A 17,384-nucleotide genomic window follows, 5' to 3' on the forward strand; every position below is an offset into this window, starting at 1 on the left:
TGTATGAATCCAACAGTTGTAAACGAGATCTGTTTATTTTCCGGGATTGCCATTAGCGCTGCTTATTAAAACAAAAACAAAAAACAATCGACTATTAGTCGACTATGGACAAAATCTTGAGGATTCCCAATAAAATACTCTTCTGAATGGGCAATCATTTTTTCCCAAACTTCTTGGGCATATGACGGCATACAACAATACACTACTGCATTTCTGTGTTTACGATGCTGCAGTGTATTGTTGTATGCTAAGTCCGTAGTTGGCAGTGTACTGGTAAATTAAATCAAATAGTGACACCCGGTGCCATAATAGCAAATGCAAAATTTCCTGCACAGAGGGGTTGTTATTCGCAGTGATTCTGGATTTTAATCTGTGCCATACCAGTGCACACAGAGTATGGTTTGTGTGAGTGTGAGCGCTCTGTGTTGTGCGAAAGCACTGTACTCTTGAGAGTATACCACCAGTTTAAGTTAAGTAAATGCGTGGAAAGAGGCCACATAATCCTGAGAGTTGCAGTACTCTTACCCTTGAAGGCTATTTGCTGTTGATGTAATACACAATCAAACCTGAGGCCAGGAGGCCACCATCGTGGTTACACTAGAGCTCAGTTTTCAAAGCCCAAAATGACCCCAAAATGACCGCTAACATCCACATGAAGAATCAAAATATACAGAATAATTTGTTAATGTGAATCAGTTGTCATTTTAAAAGTCCCTGTCATTCCCATATGTTAGTGCTTACCAACTCCTTTGACTACTACTGCATGTTACCACTAGCCCTTCTGTGCATGGGCATTAACCTTGGTTGTTATTGTCTGAGGAGCGCACGGGGAGTTGAATGGTTGAGACAATGTGACAGCGCAGAGAGACACAGCATGAGCTTGGCCTTCCACATAATGAAGTGTGTCAATGTGTGCGTGGGCATAAGATGGCTTCACCTCTTTCGTCCCTGAGCGGGTCGGTCCTGTGTCAGGAGCCGGGAGTTGGGTGGAGCTGGGGCGATGGCACTCCTGGTCGTGGGTGAGCTTCTTTCCTGTTGGCGAGGGCGGCTCTGGGCCCGCTGGTTTGTAGCCCCCGGTGCCCATCTGCCCTTGTGGGGTGTGGTCTCTCGCCGGTTTCAGTTGTCCTCTGTCCTGCTGGCGCCCTGTTTCTGTCTGCGGCCCCTTGCTGGTCTCCCCGGGGGGGACTCTGTGTGCTGGGTGTTGGGGGATTGGTTCTGCCGGCCCCCGTGGGACTGGTGGCTCTCTGGTGATGGGCGCCCGCCCTGGCTGTGTGGGGCGGGGCATGCTGGGTGGTAGAAGGCTGTCCCTCACCTTTCATACATTCTCAGTGACAATTACACGTACACACATACGCACACATTTATGCACAGTGCTGTAAGAGACTCATTGCAAGTTATCACAAAGGCTTGATTGCAGTTGTTGCTGCTAAGGGTGGCCCAACCAGTTATTAGGTTTAGGGGCAATCAGGACCATGTAGGTTAGGATTTTTTCTCCCTTAATAATAAAAAGTTAAATTTAAAAAATGCATTTTGTGTTCAGTTTTGTTGTCATTGACTAATATTCTTTGTGACCGTCATAGACATTTGCTGATGCAGTCCTGTTGTTTGTTTTTGTTGCTTGTTATTCTTGTTGCAATTGTTCTTGTTGCTGTTGTTGTGGTCTCTCTCTCTGCATTTCCCCCCCAACCCCCCCACTGTCTTTTTTGTCTTCTTCTCTATCCCCTCCTGCTCCGGTCCGGCGGCTCCATATTTTCTTAACAGTAGACATCAAATAAAGTCTCATAACATCTTTAGAACAGGTGTATCTTATACTTTTGCCTGGCAGAGAAAATCTGTTTATAATGCAAGGGCTTCTAGATCAACAATACTATCTGCCCCAGTAAATTCTGTTAACATCTGGTCAGGAACACTGTCCATGTAGCCTGGTCCTGGCGTTTGTGTGGCTGGTTAGCTCAGAATTAGTAGCAAGCGATTTTAAGCTTGGTCAGCTGTGAAAGCACAAGCATGTAACGGGAGTGATGTTGCCCATTGATAGTCAAGTCTTATACATCAATTAAAAGGCTATCACACCATGCCTCAGTTAGCATTCTCTCCTTTCTTACATTCTCCTCATTTTCTGTATTAAAATAGGCCCCTCCCATTATGTAGCCCCTATTTTATTCATCTTCATTCAGTTCATTAGGGTGATCATATTTCAGGGTGAAAAAAGAGGGTGCTTGCTATTTCATTTGAACTTTTGTGCTTTAGTGAAATAATTATTACTTTTTATAGCCACGGATTCATTTTTTTTAAAAGTCAGCACATCTCCCTCTAGTTGATACAGTATGAACATTTCAAATGATAATTAGTGGAACCAAAACCGTCATAGTAATCAATATTATCATGAAATATGCCCCCACTTGTATCCACACAGTCCTCTTTATATATAGTGATATAGTGATAGTGATACTGTACCACTTTTTTTTTTAATCCCGCACTCAAAACTGATAATTGCAATAGTTACATGTTGAAAGTGTACAATAACCGGATGACATTTTATTTCTATAGGTGTGAATGTGAGTGACAATATTTGTTGTTTGTATGTGCACTGTGATTGACTGACGACCAGACAAAGGTGTGCCCGCCCCACCCTGGCTCCAACTCGGCCGCAACACTGAACAGGATAATAGGTAGAAAATCAATAAATTATACATTATACATTTTTGAGTTAAGAAATTATGATGATTTGCTTTCGTGAAGTGGTAAAAATGTGGAAAAAAGCCTTTTTAAAGCTGAATCATAATTATCTGCGCAGGATCTTAGCTGTGCCCTGTATTACACTCTTCTGGACGAGATGTCAAATGTTGTTCCTGGTATCTGCTGGAGCCATCCACCCAGCTTGGTTGTGACTGCCCCCAGTGCCACGATAACTACTGGCAGCGCTGTTGCTTTATCTAGCTCTTCTTTCAGCCCTTGGTATTTCTCCAGCTTTTTGTTTTGCTTTTTCCTGATGTTGCCATCACTCAGGATTGCTGCATCTATCACCACCGCTGTCTTTTGATGTTCATCCACCAACAATATGTCAGGCTGCTTGGCCATCACCAGTTTGTCAGTCTGGATCCAGAAGTCCCGCGGGATCTTGGCTTGGTTGTTCTCAAGCACATTCAGTGGCATCTGCCATCCTGACTCTGGGGCTTCCAAACCATATTTGGTACAGAGATTCCCGTACACTATGCTCGTCACCTGGTTATGATACTTCATGTTTGCCTTGCCTGCCAGAATCTTAAACCATGCTGTATAACGCACACTATCTCAGGGGCTTCTTTGCACAGCCTGCATCTGGGGTGCTGTTGGATGTGGTAGAAATCAGCCTCTATTGAGCTTGTGTTTAGGGCCTGTTCTTGTGCTGCCATGATTAGCGCCTTCATGCTGTCTGTCAGTCCAGCTTTCCTAATGTCGGTGGTACATGCCATGCAGCGGCTTGTCTTTCCATTTTCCATGACAGCTTGTCTGGCTCCTCGGCCTTACTAAGCTGCTGTTGCCAAAGCCATTCACTTAGCAGGTCATCCCTGGGGTCCATCTGCTAGCATGGCCTGTTGTTCCCTCCCGGATAGTGCCCGTGACGCTAACTAGTCCTATGTCCCCCCCCATTTTTCACTTTGTGTACAATCTCACAATGCTGGACTTGGGCTAGACCCCTCCATGCGTTGTAAGGAGCTTTCTTGTCTTGATATCAGGGACAGGGACTGGAAAGATCTCTTCCAGTGGCCAGCATATTATGTCTTTTGTGTCTGATTACTGCCAGGGGCATTGGTGTCATAGGTGTCAATGGCCTGGATCTTATCTTTGCCGTTCAGCTGACTCAGGATCTGCCTCATCCTCTGCAAGTCTGTCTTCCACATCCGTTGCCTTCAGGAAGTTCAACTTCTTCAGTTGTGATCATCTTCCCTCATCTGGATATCATTCTGCCACACTTAATCTAGTACTTGAATGACATTCTGATGTTGTTACTGTATATCCTTGGGAGGTGAATCAGGGAGTCATCCATGTCGAGGAGGTGGTTGATAATTGTTCCACTTTAGAATTGTTAGCCGCTCTTAGTTGTGATCTGACTGAGGGGTTTCAGCCCTAAGCAGAACAGCAGAAGGGACGTGGGACCTTGGAATACGGCACATTTGATGCTCACCTGTGTTTGAGTTGGCCTCCAAAGTTGCTTGTTCTGGGAAGTTACTGTGTGCTTGTAAATCTGCCAGTCATTGGGCGATGGTGTGGTGTGACACGTCCTTCTCCCAGATACCCAGTATTTCTTAGTCTTAGCCTTGAGGGGGTTTCTTACAATTTTGCTACCTTGCCAACCTGAGTTGGGTTGTAGGAGAACATCATGTTTATTCTCCTGGCCTCCACCTCTCACGTGTACCTCTTCAGGCGGGTAGCAAAGGCTGTGAGTCTTTGCTTGGCAGTCTCGAGTGCCTCAGCAGTGAACATCCTGCTCTATTTCTTGGGCAGTTCATTCTTAAGATTCACACTTTGCTCAGCAAACAAACAAAACAACCGATTTGTTGTTCTTATGTTTATGTAGCAGTTGAATAAACATGTCATTTATTTCAAGCAATGCAACTTTTAATCAATTCTAATAGGTGCAGCGTATTGAAACGGCCATTTTGTACTAAATGCATCTAATACTGTTTTGGTTATGTTAGAATTATTTACTACATTTTGTTGAAAAGAAAAAGAGAATAATCTGTTCGTAGTCAAATAGAAAACTTGTTTACAACTTTCTAAATACAATTTTTAGCATTACTGGAGTCCTGTAGACATAAAATAACACCCCTATAGTCACCTTTACACGGATATTACCCAATATAGTAGACATGAAAGAAAAAAGACAACAGAAAATAAGCCATTTAAGACATTAATTAGACTTGTTCTTGTGTGTGTTTTTTAAAAATGTGTTCCGGTGCTAGGGGAGCTGAGTGGGGGGTGGACAGGAAGTGACGTAGGAGGTTCAGAGTTGAGTTTATCCTTGCCGTGGGTTACGGCTGCAAAAGTAGCCCATGCTAGGGATTTTTGTGACTGTTGTGAGATAATTCACACCTGCAGTTAAAGCCTGTGCTTGTGTGTCTCACTGGGCATTACAGTAACATTACTGACACTCAGTGACCAGTGTGTATTACTACACGTACTACATACTACAATGCATCTTATATTTGTATTTTAGTTCATTTTTATGCTTGAAAGCGCTTAATTGGAGCAATTAATACATCCAGTTTACTTAAATGTGCACATTTTCAGAATAATAATAACAGGCCGTATTCAACCACGAAACAGCATGACGTATTCAATATATTTTTGAAAAACCATGAGTGGCAAAGTGGCAAGGGACGCTTGTATTGGATTGAACTGCAATTAGTTTATTTCTCTAAATCAGCGGTCTAAAATTGACTAAGATCAGTTTATTCTGTTTTTCACAGCGAAGGTCCGAACCTCAACTTGCCTGACAGTGCATCAAACAGATTAGCTGATATGAATATCAAATATAATGAAACCCTGCACATCAACCTATTGTTTCAATATAACACTATGAACTTGGCACCTACATTACGTTTAAAAGAAAACGTTGCTGTGCTGTAATGAATGTGTTATGACTCTCATTTGTTATGATTTTTCATACAGGACTCTAAGCTACATTATTTTCCGAGCTCTCACATCAGACTTCGGTGCATAGTTCCGCTGGAATTTTGTCTTTTTTTTGTCACGCCACATTTCCGCTTTTGACATCAGTACATCTTGAGCGCATATGAGACACAGAGGTTTGGCACTGGGTTCTTGGAGAATGAACATATATTGATCCGTCCATTCACGTTTAAAAGTTAGGTTTTCTCTTTCAACTTTTTGCACTTTTGAGCAAGCCATTGTTCTCTCATTCACTTCTCTTCAATTAAACAAACTATTTCATTGGCTCATTTTGAGTGACGTCACCGTGTGTGCTGTCACGTAATCTTAATAACTGAAGTAATTATGCCTGCAAACTGCCCCTGAGGTCTCTCCGTGAGCATGATTATATGTTAATATTATTATATTAAATTTCACGTTCACTTTAATTGGTCACGGATCCATAATGGGCCGTATCTGGGTCTGTATTTGGACTGGGTGCTCTAAATCGTTTATTCCTAGCAGCAATGATGTAGGGAAGTTGTCGTAGTAGTAGTAGGGAAGCCCAGACTTCCCGGTCCCCGGCCACCTCCTCCAGTTCCACTGGGAGGACACCGAGGCGTTTCCCAGACCAGCTGTGAGACATAATCCTGCCAGCATGTCCTAGGTCTTCCCCGGGGCCTTCTCCCGGCTGGGCATGTACGGAACACCTCACCAGGGAGGTGTCCAGGAGGCATCCGGACTAGATGCCCGAGCCACCTCAACTGGCTCCTCTCGATGTGAAGGAGCAGCGGCTCTACTCTGAGCCCCTTCCGGATGACTGAGCCCCTCACGCTATCTCTTAGCCACCCTACGGAGGAAACTCATTTCAGCCGCTTCTATCCGCGATCAACTTCTTTCGGTCACGACCCAAAGCTCATGACCATAGGTGAGGGTGGGAACATAGATCTACCGCTAAATTGAGAGCTCTGCCTTCCAGCTCAGCTCTCTCTTCACCACGACGGTCCGGTAAAGCGACCGCTTTACTGCACAAACATAAACACAACATATCAACATATTGTACGAGTAATGAATGATGTCAGTCCGTGCAGGAAGCCCAGGCAGTGGAAGAATACATGCTAATGAATGGTAATGAAATCCTAGCTGGTAGACATGTTTGGGGAAAAAGAGTATGTCTAGCCACTTTGCGTTCATGCCTCCTCTTGATGGGTGCACAATCCTTTAATTGGGTGGTGCATTGTTTTGTTATAGTTTTGGTGGTTCAAGTACAACAGTCTTGTGGGTCCTTCAGGGGCCTCTCGTTTGCGGTGCCTGTCACATGCTTGGGAGGCCACTACAGTGCTAACGACTAAGATTTTTCTTCCATCTTTACACATGCACACTGACTCAAGGAGAGGCATCGCGCTCTGACAGCTAACTATTTTCTCCCAAAGGATCTAAAAGCCTGGATATGCATCTGCGGCTTCACATTCATCCTCAATCCCCTTTGATGATTAGGCCTTTGCAATGGTAGACAAAGTGAAAAACCTACAAACAACACAGAATCATCTCCGATTTATTTTCGAGCATTCTGAGTCGAATAGTTAACATCTCTGAGTGTTTCTCTTTGGGTTATTGTGGCCTGTTTAGAGAGCAGGACGGGCTTATGCAAAGAAGCGTCACAGAAATGTGCAAAGGCCGGAAAAGCTAAAAAGAAAGGAGCTCTCTTTCACAGGGTGTTCAAGATACTATGGAAATAAGACCTTCTCATCATGCTAGAAATGTGTTTGAAGTCCTGCAGCTATGCAGCATCATTTGGAGAAGATAATAATGTTGCCTCCACTTTGCCCTCCCTATTCTCTTTATTTATTTACCAATGTGAAACTCGATTTCACTGCCTTTGCTGGCCTCTTCCTCATTCCCTGCTTCTCCTATTTCCATTTTGCATGCTCTCTGCTGGTACATCAGAATTTCAAGACGTTTGTTGGAGATTGGGAAGCATGAATCATGTTCCTCATGGTCTGTGCACATGACTCTCTACCATGCCATGCTATCGTTGTTGCCTGACCTCTTCGGGACCTTGATTCTGTGGAGTTGATTTGCAATGTAAATCCTATTCACATCTTTGTATGTGAACCTCTCTCACTCCTCTAAGAAGATTTATAAAGAAGACATTTGTCTTTAGTTGCTCTAGAGCAGGGGTGTCAAACTCAATCGCACAGGGGGCCAAAACTCAAACTTTAGGCTATGGGCCAGCCTGGATATTAACCCCCACCCTCCAACTTTGTCCCTTTCCTATTATTTATCCTGATATTTTCTTGTATATTTCTCCATATTGGAAGTATTAAAAACCTTAAAACCTTCTTGTCCTTTCAGCCAACATAATTGGTGAATGAAGCACACTTAGAGGCATCATCAGTGCACACACACAGATGCTCGTTTGAAGTTGCCAACATGACAGGACATGCCCCATAAAAAAAAAAATAGGAGTTACGATGGTCAGATTTTGAGAAAATGTCTCATTAGGGCTGACGAATAGACAAGTAAGCATCCTAGACACCTTTTATCCTGGTTCCTCAGAGGATTAGAACATACTGTACCTGTATAATGCACCCCTGTGGTTGCCTTTTCGGATTGGGACAAAATGCGCATGAGTCTTTATGTGGACATACATTTTTTTAAACTTCACTTGTGTGGATGGACTTTTTATTTTTACATCAGAGTGGGGGAAATGTGCATTTTTTTGTGTCCATTCATTCCTGCTTTAAATTTCTGCTTTCCGATCATCTGCAGATATACGGCTATGGTTGTTTTGGCGTGCTTGTTCATTTTAATAACTTCATTGTTGATCAACCACCTCAACACAAAAACATCACAATCTGCGAGAGGCGTAACCCGGAAGAGTTTGCAGCGGTGGAATGGGTGGTTACCCATTTCCCAGCATGCTTTGCTGTAGTTAAAATGAACAGTTTTGACTGTCTTATGCCTCTTTAAGGTGTTTTTGTTAGTTAAATTCTTTTGACTTTTGGTCTTAATCTGGCACCTTTTATTAAGAATGGTTGTGAATTTCATGCTACATGCAATGTTGTTTCTACTTTTAAAATGATGATGCCAGAGGAATCGCTTAATTACGCAGATCGCTGTAAGCACTTTGTCTGATAAGGTCCGCAAGGCAGCCCAACTCAGTGTTATTTCCCAAACAGTTCCGCGGGCCCAATGAAATTGCAGCGCGGGACAAATTTGGCTCCCGGGCCTGAGTTTGACACATCTGCTCTAGACGGGAAAGACTCTGAATGAATCAAGTTGGTGGAGGGTCCGATCCCCTTCGTGTGTGTGTGTGTGTGTGTGTGTGTGTGTGTGAGAGAGTGTGTTAGAGAGAGGTGACGATAAGACACACAAGGGTTGACATTGTACATGTTGTGAAGGGGCAACACTGTAATGTGATGCATGTACTCCACTCTGTGTGGTCATTTAATATTGAGCACAGAAGAGTTCATTGCACGCAGATGAATTATAGATTTAATGTGAATTAGAAATCAAATCACATTAACATGCTATACAGTCGCTTCTATTAGTGCAGACCTGGGCAGAATACGGCCCGTGGGCCATATCCACCCTGTTCAGCCTTTCTGTCCGGCCATCCTGGATGGATCCAAATTATGTTTCTTTAAACCTTAAACATAGAAGCTATAGCAATAGAGTTTGCAATGCTATTTTCAAATTACCGTACGTGCTAAATAAATAAGTAATAAACTATAGAAATTATTCCAATGGTTTCAGAAGTAAGAGAGCCTGAGCTTTCTAGATATATACTGGTCATTACGGTAATCATAAAGACTGTATCAGCAGAGTAGGTGTGAGTAGCAAGTAGGTAGCGGGCGTATGTGTCAGAGAGACAATTAAGCTTTCTATGACAAAATTCAACGGTGATACTTTATCAGACACTTGTGTGTTATTTCACCCTTTGCTTTTATGTTTCGCCATGTTTGTCAGATTTTTGTTGTGTCTTAAAAACCTGTAAAATTCAATTCTGTGTTTTAGGTGGTCTATCATAAGATCTTTAGCATTCTTACTTGCATGAGAGCACCAAACATGGAAGGTGGAAGAAACTTTCATTCTCTGATGAGAAAGAAATGTAACCTTAACCATGGCTTACAATGTTACTGGTGCTTTTTCCTTCAATGGAACAATGGCACTTCAGGTTGTGCAGGGGCGTCAAACAGCAGCTGGCTATGTGGGGATGTTGCAGAGGACATCCCTCATGACTGAAGGCCCTCATCTGTGTGGTAATGACTGGGTTTTACAACAGGACAACGCTGCAGTTCACAATGCCTGCCTGTCAAAGGAATTCTTCCAGAGCCTAGGTTCCCAAAGTGGGGTACGCGTACCCCCAGGGGTGCGTCAATTGTCATTGGGGGTACGTGAATAAAAATAAAAAGCAATTAGCGCCTAACTCTAACAATTACGAGCGCACACGAACGCCTCATAGCACAGAACGCACAGAAAGAAGGACGGCGACACGGCTTGAAGTTCTTCATTACACTGTGTGAGTTATATGAATAAGTAAGTAAGTTCGATGATTATGTGGTGTATTGAGCGTGTTTAATCTAGAAGGTTTAACTTAAATTGGTGTTCCAATCCTCGCACTGTGAAAACCTGTCAGTGTATATGCGTATCGGGACGAGAGAGCGGAGATTATCCTGAAAATGAGGTTTTATCGCTGCTTGTGTGTATTTTTGTACTTTGGATACTGCTTCATCGTGTTTGTTCAACTTTCCTTTTCAATTGGGTATCAAATTAATATTCAGATTTAAATCATAGCAATTGCAAGTGGACAAAAGTAAATAATTAAAGGTTTGCAGGACTGATACTTAGATACTTAGATTCTTATCTATTTATCAGTGCTCATGTAAAACATTTATCAAAATTCGACCATGCACAATACACATTTTTGAACCAGAATTACTTACGATAAAATTAATTAACCAATTCATCATGTTTGATATTTCAAGTTAATGAAATGAAAAAATGGATTATGTTTTTTAAGTGTGCAGCAGTAGGGGGTACATGGCTTTAAGTCAAATGTCTGAAGGGGTACGTGACTGTAAAAGTTTGAGAACCACTGTTCCAGAGGAATAACCTCACTCTTTTGGACCATCTAGTACTGTGTGTTCCCCTGATCTAAATACAATTGAGAACATCAGTTGAGAACATTTGGGGATGGAGGGCAATGGACTTCAGTTCTACACAGTTGATGCCCTCCGAAAAGCCATCTCCACCCCCTGGAGCAACATTCCAACTAGCCTCCAGGAAACACTGGCATTAAGCATGACCAAACCAATTTTTGAGGTGATTAACAAGAATGTCACGGGTACTCATTACTGAGTCTTTTTTATGAACATTTTATTTCAATTTTAGGGGGGTTTCGGGTTGAGCTGCGGTCTTAAACTTTTGATCATCTGATGAACAGCCTATATCAGTTTAATGATTGTTTGCAATAAATTGCTTACTTACATTGTTTTTGTCTCCCATTTCAACCATTTTTGCATTTTGAAGCTCTACTTACAACCTCCTTAAGATCCAACAGTGAAAAATTTAAATTTGTGCAATTTTTCAACTGGTCTTAAAATTTTGATCAGGAGTATATAAGCTAATTACTTAAAAGATGAAGACATTCACCAAAACTAATAGCAATCTTTATTTAATCGTGTACTTTCTGAAAATGTTGGTTTGGAAATGTTAGGTGACTAACTTTGGGAATCCTTTATTTGGCTTTTAAAGGGTCATAATTCCATCTCTGTTTTCTTTCTTCTGCTTTTTACGAGCAAATAATAACTGTTCAAGAAAGAAAAACAGCTCTATCTGGGGCCACTGTAGTACGAGTCTTAAAAATATGTGGCCGTCATTTTTCAGAATTTTTAGGTACCATAACTTCCTGGCTATAAGCTGCTACTTTTTTCACACGCTTTGAACCCTGCAGCTTAAACAATGATGTGGCTAATTTATGGCTAAAAGAACTAGAATTCCCATGATGCTTAGAGTGCGGATTCAGGAAGTATTGAATTGAACTCGTGAAATGATGCTAATTTCACGATTTGAAGTCTTATACAGCGATTGCGTTTTGATCTGACAAATCTTAAGTAAGTTTGATGAAATGTAACAATTACTACATTTGGTGGGTGCAGCTTATATTAAGGTGTGCTCAATCCAGAATTCAAGTCCAGAATTTATAATATGCTTCATGGCTGCAGTGTAGAGCAATGCAGCCAGTGAAGCACTTACTTACATATCACTCAGGGAACCATCAGTATTCCCACACTATACATGTATTTGAAAGAGTGATTAGAGAGATGCAATAAATCTTGTAGTAAGGTATAATAAAGTATTGGAGTTTACTCTTGTACCTTGCTAATTATTTCAAGCTCAACAGACGTTTCTAGGACTGCCCGTGTGTGTTTTCTATGAATAGCAACTGCTGCACTCTGAAATGGTTATTACTCAACTTCAGCCCTCTTGTCTGGTGTGTTTCTTAGGTGCCACATGCTGACTTGTCCTACACAAAACCCATGTGTCTTGTTTGAAGTGAGCTTGGCTCTAGGAAACAACCTCTAGGTTTTGACATCAAAACCAAGAATCAAGCCCCCTAATGGGCACCCCACTGTGGGCTAGAATTAGAGGCAATAACCCCCACCAGCAGGCTTACTTCTCTAAATGCAGAGGCCTTGGAGGACAGGATGGAGTGTGTAGAGCACATAAGGTAGGGGAGCGAGTGCGGTGTACGGGGGGAGGAGGTGGGTGAGAGCATGTAACCTATAATAGACCAGAGAGGTTTGTTTGAGAGAAAACATAAGGAAACATTACACATCAGACAAGATTGACAAAAATGTTCTCTATGAATGTCGATATATATGCGCTTTCTTTGTACACATACATGACGCGAAACAAGACGGTGCACAGGGGCGCGTGATTGGATGCCTTCATTCTTGCGTGTAAGAGTGTGACTGACATGAAACAGGACAGAGGGCCTCGGTGGAGACAGACAGCAGTCAGTGCCTGCAGCAAGCTCAGAGCTCACAGGGTAATGTATACTCACTCCTCGCTGTACCAAAGCGAAGGTGACACCAGTCAATCGCATTGTGACAGGGCATCAGAGATAATAGCGGCTTTGATTTCTTGCAATAAGTCATGCCAATCAAAAGGAAAGGCATCATGATTGCTCGGAACCGTGTCTATTAAACTTACTGTACAGTAGTCCTGCTGTAAAGCAAACATAATTAGACACCATATGTGATGATCCTCTTTAAAGGCATTGTTTTAGGCTTTTGGTTATCCTGAAGGGAAAAACAAGAGAAAAAAAGATAGCGGGAGAGACAAGTGCAGAGCTTTTAAGATGATCTGTGCTATAATAATGTCTCCAGGGGGGTGAGGGTGTGTGTGGGATGAATGTGTATGAGAGATTTGGCCCAATTTTTGACTCCATACCGGGGTCAGCAGGCGGTTTTTGTGTGCATGAGGGCATGTGAAACTTTTCCGTGCATGCACATGCATAGCCAGGATGAGGAGTGTGAGTTATTCAGGTGGAATAAAAGCATTATTGTAGAGGCAGTAAGGTCAGCTGTAAACTTGTACTGTATCAGACTGGTGGTGATCACCCCATGCTGCAGATCTCTAAGGTATTGAGCAGGCACACTCTAATGGCTTTGATATATGGACTACAGGACTCTCTGAAGAGGTCAATACCATAGCACTTTGTCTCTATGAGCAATGACCCTCTCAAGCTCCATTTAGAAGCTTTATATCTGCAGGAAATAGCCTTGAAAGACTTCAGACTGGGCATAGTTACAGAAAAGTAATCAGAGATGATTTTGCATTTGGGGCAGGAGGGTGCAGTGCCCCATCATATCCAGCAGATGAAGCTGTTTTTCTTTCTCTCAACCTGCATGGAATGAACTGGACCCTCTAATCAAACACAATCTGAGGACACTGAATTTGGATTTGACATTCAGTTATGGATGTAGTTGCTGGGTGGCAGGTCGGCTCAATACAGTCTTGAATTGACACACAATAAACTCACACAGAGCAAAACGACATGCCAAGACAAAGTACAAAATAAGAATGGAGGAAAGGAGGAATAGCTAAAGCTAACAAATAAACTCACCATTGAAGGTGGAAACAACAACACAACAACAGAGAGTAAAACCAAGAAACAGGGAAACAACTAAATGAGACGCAACAGGATGCATGAACACACAGGTAGTAATAGCCAAAGGTAAACAAATGAACCGGCAACCCCAAGCATCACACATTACAATTGGGAGCAGGTGCGCTCCATCAGACGCCGAAAATGGAGAATGTGGTAAAGAAAGTAAAAGCACAGAGCAGGAAATAAAGGTGAAAACAGGAACAACAACACAAAAGACCAACGCTGTCATGCGGTACATGACATCATCAATATATTTTGAGGTCTGTTAACAACATAAAACGAATTAAGTCAATGTTAAGTCAACATTCTTAGCTGTCACATCAACTGTTAAAGGTGCCTTCCATTTCTCTCCAAACTCAACTTTTTTCAACCAAAAAAATACACCACCAACTGGGCGGTTTAAAAGAGCATACGGAACAAAAAAATTCAAAGTTCAATTTTGTTTGACCCGTATACAATTATTTATTTGACTGATTGAATTAATCAATCGCGACTAGTTAATTTTGATTTGTGATTACTTAGTGATTAATCTGATTAAAGATTCCAATCACTTGACAGCCCCCATAAAAACACAACAGGAAGAAATGATGAAAGTCTCCGAATATGAAGTATTTTCTGTCGTGGGTCATTTTACTAATTAGTCATTGTTTTTGGTGTTTAAATAACATTGCAAAAGAAGGGTTTGATATCATGGGAAGAGGAACAAGATACTTTTAGTTGAATGGAGCTGAATGAAGTGATTCACGATGGCTCAAATGAGGAGGGCAATGACTATGGTTTGTGTTTCATCATCACTGATGAATTTTGCGAGGCACTCTTGTTTATTGGAAGGGACAGGCATTCAAACCAGAAACCCCTTTTTTGTTTTATCGGAAACCTGTCAATAGTTGTCTGTAAAAGATTATCATTATTCACGCAACAACGTCACTGCTGTTCTTTAGTCTGCCATTTTACGCTGCAGACGTAATTGCAGTCTCTTCTGAGTGTATTGATTTGGAACTAACCTTTGGCGTGAAATATGAAAGAGGCCAAACACTGTTTATGAATGTCTACTGTAATTGGAACGAGCAGATGCTACAGTATTGTTTTGCTGCGTTCAATAACACACTTCTTGTGCTATTTTTCTCCTCTACCCTGCCTATTCAATCCCCCGCTTCCTTTCATTTTCCTGCTCCGGTCCATCCCTCTTCCTCTCCATTGTCTTCTTTATTCTCTCACCTTTACCCACCTCTACCCAATTTCTCACCCGCCTGCCCCCAGACTCTATGTTCTGCATTGTGGCTGTGCTGAGTGATTAAGTGGATGCCCTTCAAGCCATGGAGGAGATGGACAGTAAACCCTACCAGCCGTTGTCTAAAGGACGCCATGAAATGGAGATGTCCTACACCAGTTCGTCTGATGAGAGCGAGGATGGCCGCGCCCACCACCGCTCTTACACATCACGTGAAACCCTGCCTGACTACACGCATGAGCTACGCCTCACGCTTGGTTCACACCGGGAAAGACAGAACAACTACAGCCAAGCCCAGCCAGGTATTCCGTAGGCTTAGAGCATGCATGTATTTACCTGAAAAATCACCCTCATTGCGGCCATAAGCTGGATGGAGAGACACAAAAGCAGACAAAGACACACATGGACACACACCGGCACACACGGGTCTTTAAAAGGGCCGTTGTGAATTACCTATTACAGTCTACAATGAGCCAGAAGGACAGTCGGAGGCAGCCAATTACCTCTCCTCCATGGAGGTGATATTTCTCTCCCACAGCTAAACTGGGTCAACCCCAAACCTCTCTGGCCTCACCTGGGGTGGAACACCACCCTTCATTACACACACACACACACACACACAAGCGGTAACGCTGACACATACACACTGAAAAATTCTCCCCTGCCGGTGACAGGAGGAGAAATGGGCCAGTGCGTGCTGTGATGGATGGCCTTTATGCAGGTCATGTATGGTGTTAAGAGAGAAGCTGTACCTCATCAGGAGAGTGCTGCTGTGCAGGGTTCACTGTGATCAATAGTTGCACTTTCTGCCACCCCAGCCTCCTGCTATTCTGCAAGACCCTCCCACCATGCTAACAAGCAACATTAGCCATCCATAACTGTTACAAGTTTTGACAAGCTGCTTCAGGGGTTTCATATTTTAAATGCTATTGTGGATTTTGTCATATTGTTCACCATACAACAACCCATGATGGCATCAGTCATCGCCACGGTTTACCAGTCCCCTTGAAGACCAAAGAGCACTTGTCTATTGTAGTTATTGTGCCACAAAAAAAAAAAAAAACCCTTGAAAAATGCCTTCGTCATCAGTGTCATACGGCAAGGTGCACAGAATCCCCCCAAAGCAGCCTTTCAAATGTCAATGACAGCCGCTAATATGAAGCACATCTGTTCATCTTTAGGCAACAGAGTTAGATAAAGTACAGCCTACCTAAGTAGCCAACTGTTGGGAGGGGGGTGTAACGCCTCCAGTGATATTTTTAATGGATGACAGGGATCAACCAATTCATCTAATTCCCAAAGCATATTATTATTCATATTTCCTGTTGCGTCTGAGCCTCCTTTCCTTACCTCTTCTTTCCTTACTCTTCCTTTTTATGGTTTTCTCTGTTTGTTACATTTTTTTTTGTCCCTTTAATCATACATCCAATCCTGACTGACCACTGAGAAATATACAGTACTTATTAGATGCTGAGCTACAACACAATATACAGCTGATTCCTTTTGTTCTTTTTGTTCAGCAGCGGTTTTCGTCTTGTAACTCACAACACTCTAAAATTCTATTTGTCTAACACTAGTCTTTTTAATAATAGCAGAACATTCGAGTCACACGTTAAACCATGTTATTATGAGCAATGAGGGGTTGCGTTCAAAGACATCACATACTTTAAGGCAAATGTACTTGTTTTTAGTGTATTTTCCAGCATGCTTAAATGTAGCAAATTGTACATCCAAATTAAGAGTGATAAGAATATCCTATCCTTATTTTTCTTTACCTTCCTGTTTATTTACACACACACACATTATAAAGCCATTTTAGTGATGTTTGGAGTTTGAACCTCAAAGTGGCAAGGGACATTGTACTGTATTTATTTATCTGTACAAACCACTGTGTAAATTGCTGGCACCAGCATTGTTCAAGCATGGATAAAGACACTAACAAAGCTGCCAACGTTGAATAAATGTAGGTATACAGTAATCTTTTGTTTATCATGGTTAATTGGTGCCAAACACGGCCATGACAGGTGAGTTTAAAGTAGAATTCCTTATTTAAAAATTTAATATTGTAGTTAGAGCATAGAAAACCTGTTTACAACCTTCTAAATATATATTTTTTAAACATTAGAGCCCTCTAGATATGAAATAAAATGCATGTTTTGAACTAAGAATTGGCCATAGTCAACCACAAAACAGCAATGATTTATTTTGAAAAACCGTGATAGAGCAAAGCTGCAAAATTCGAAAATGGCGAGGAATGACTGTCGTATCGTATATACAGTAGTGTCTAGTATAGTGGCCCCCCCGCTGCTCATGCCTCACGCGTAACCCGTAATTTAGGGC

At 42.2% G+C, this 17,384-nt stretch overlaps 1 protein-coding gene across 1 annotated transcript in view; it reads left to right on the forward strand.

The window, feature by feature from the left end:
* The window catches only part of tenm1 (teneurin transmembrane protein 1), a 272,088-nt gene that overhangs the window by 14,895 nt on the left and 239,809 nt on the right, over positions 1-17,384 (forward strand). The window contains exon 2 of the mRNA XM_054791581.1: positions 15,074-15,346. Within this exon, the coding sequence (XP_054647556.1) occupies positions 15,130-15,346 (217 nt within the window). The 5' untranslated portion in view covers positions 15,074-15,129. The remainder of the gene's footprint in view (positions 1-15,073; positions 15,347-17,384) is intronic.

This window comes from Dunckerocampus dactyliophorus, chromosome 11 (genome assembly GCF_027744805.1).
Source record: "Dunckerocampus dactyliophorus isolate RoL2022-P2 chromosome 11, RoL_Ddac_1.1, whole genome shotgun sequence".
Lineage (NCBI taxonomy): Eukaryota > Metazoa > Chordata > Actinopteri > Syngnathiformes > Syngnathidae > Dunckerocampus > Dunckerocampus dactyliophorus.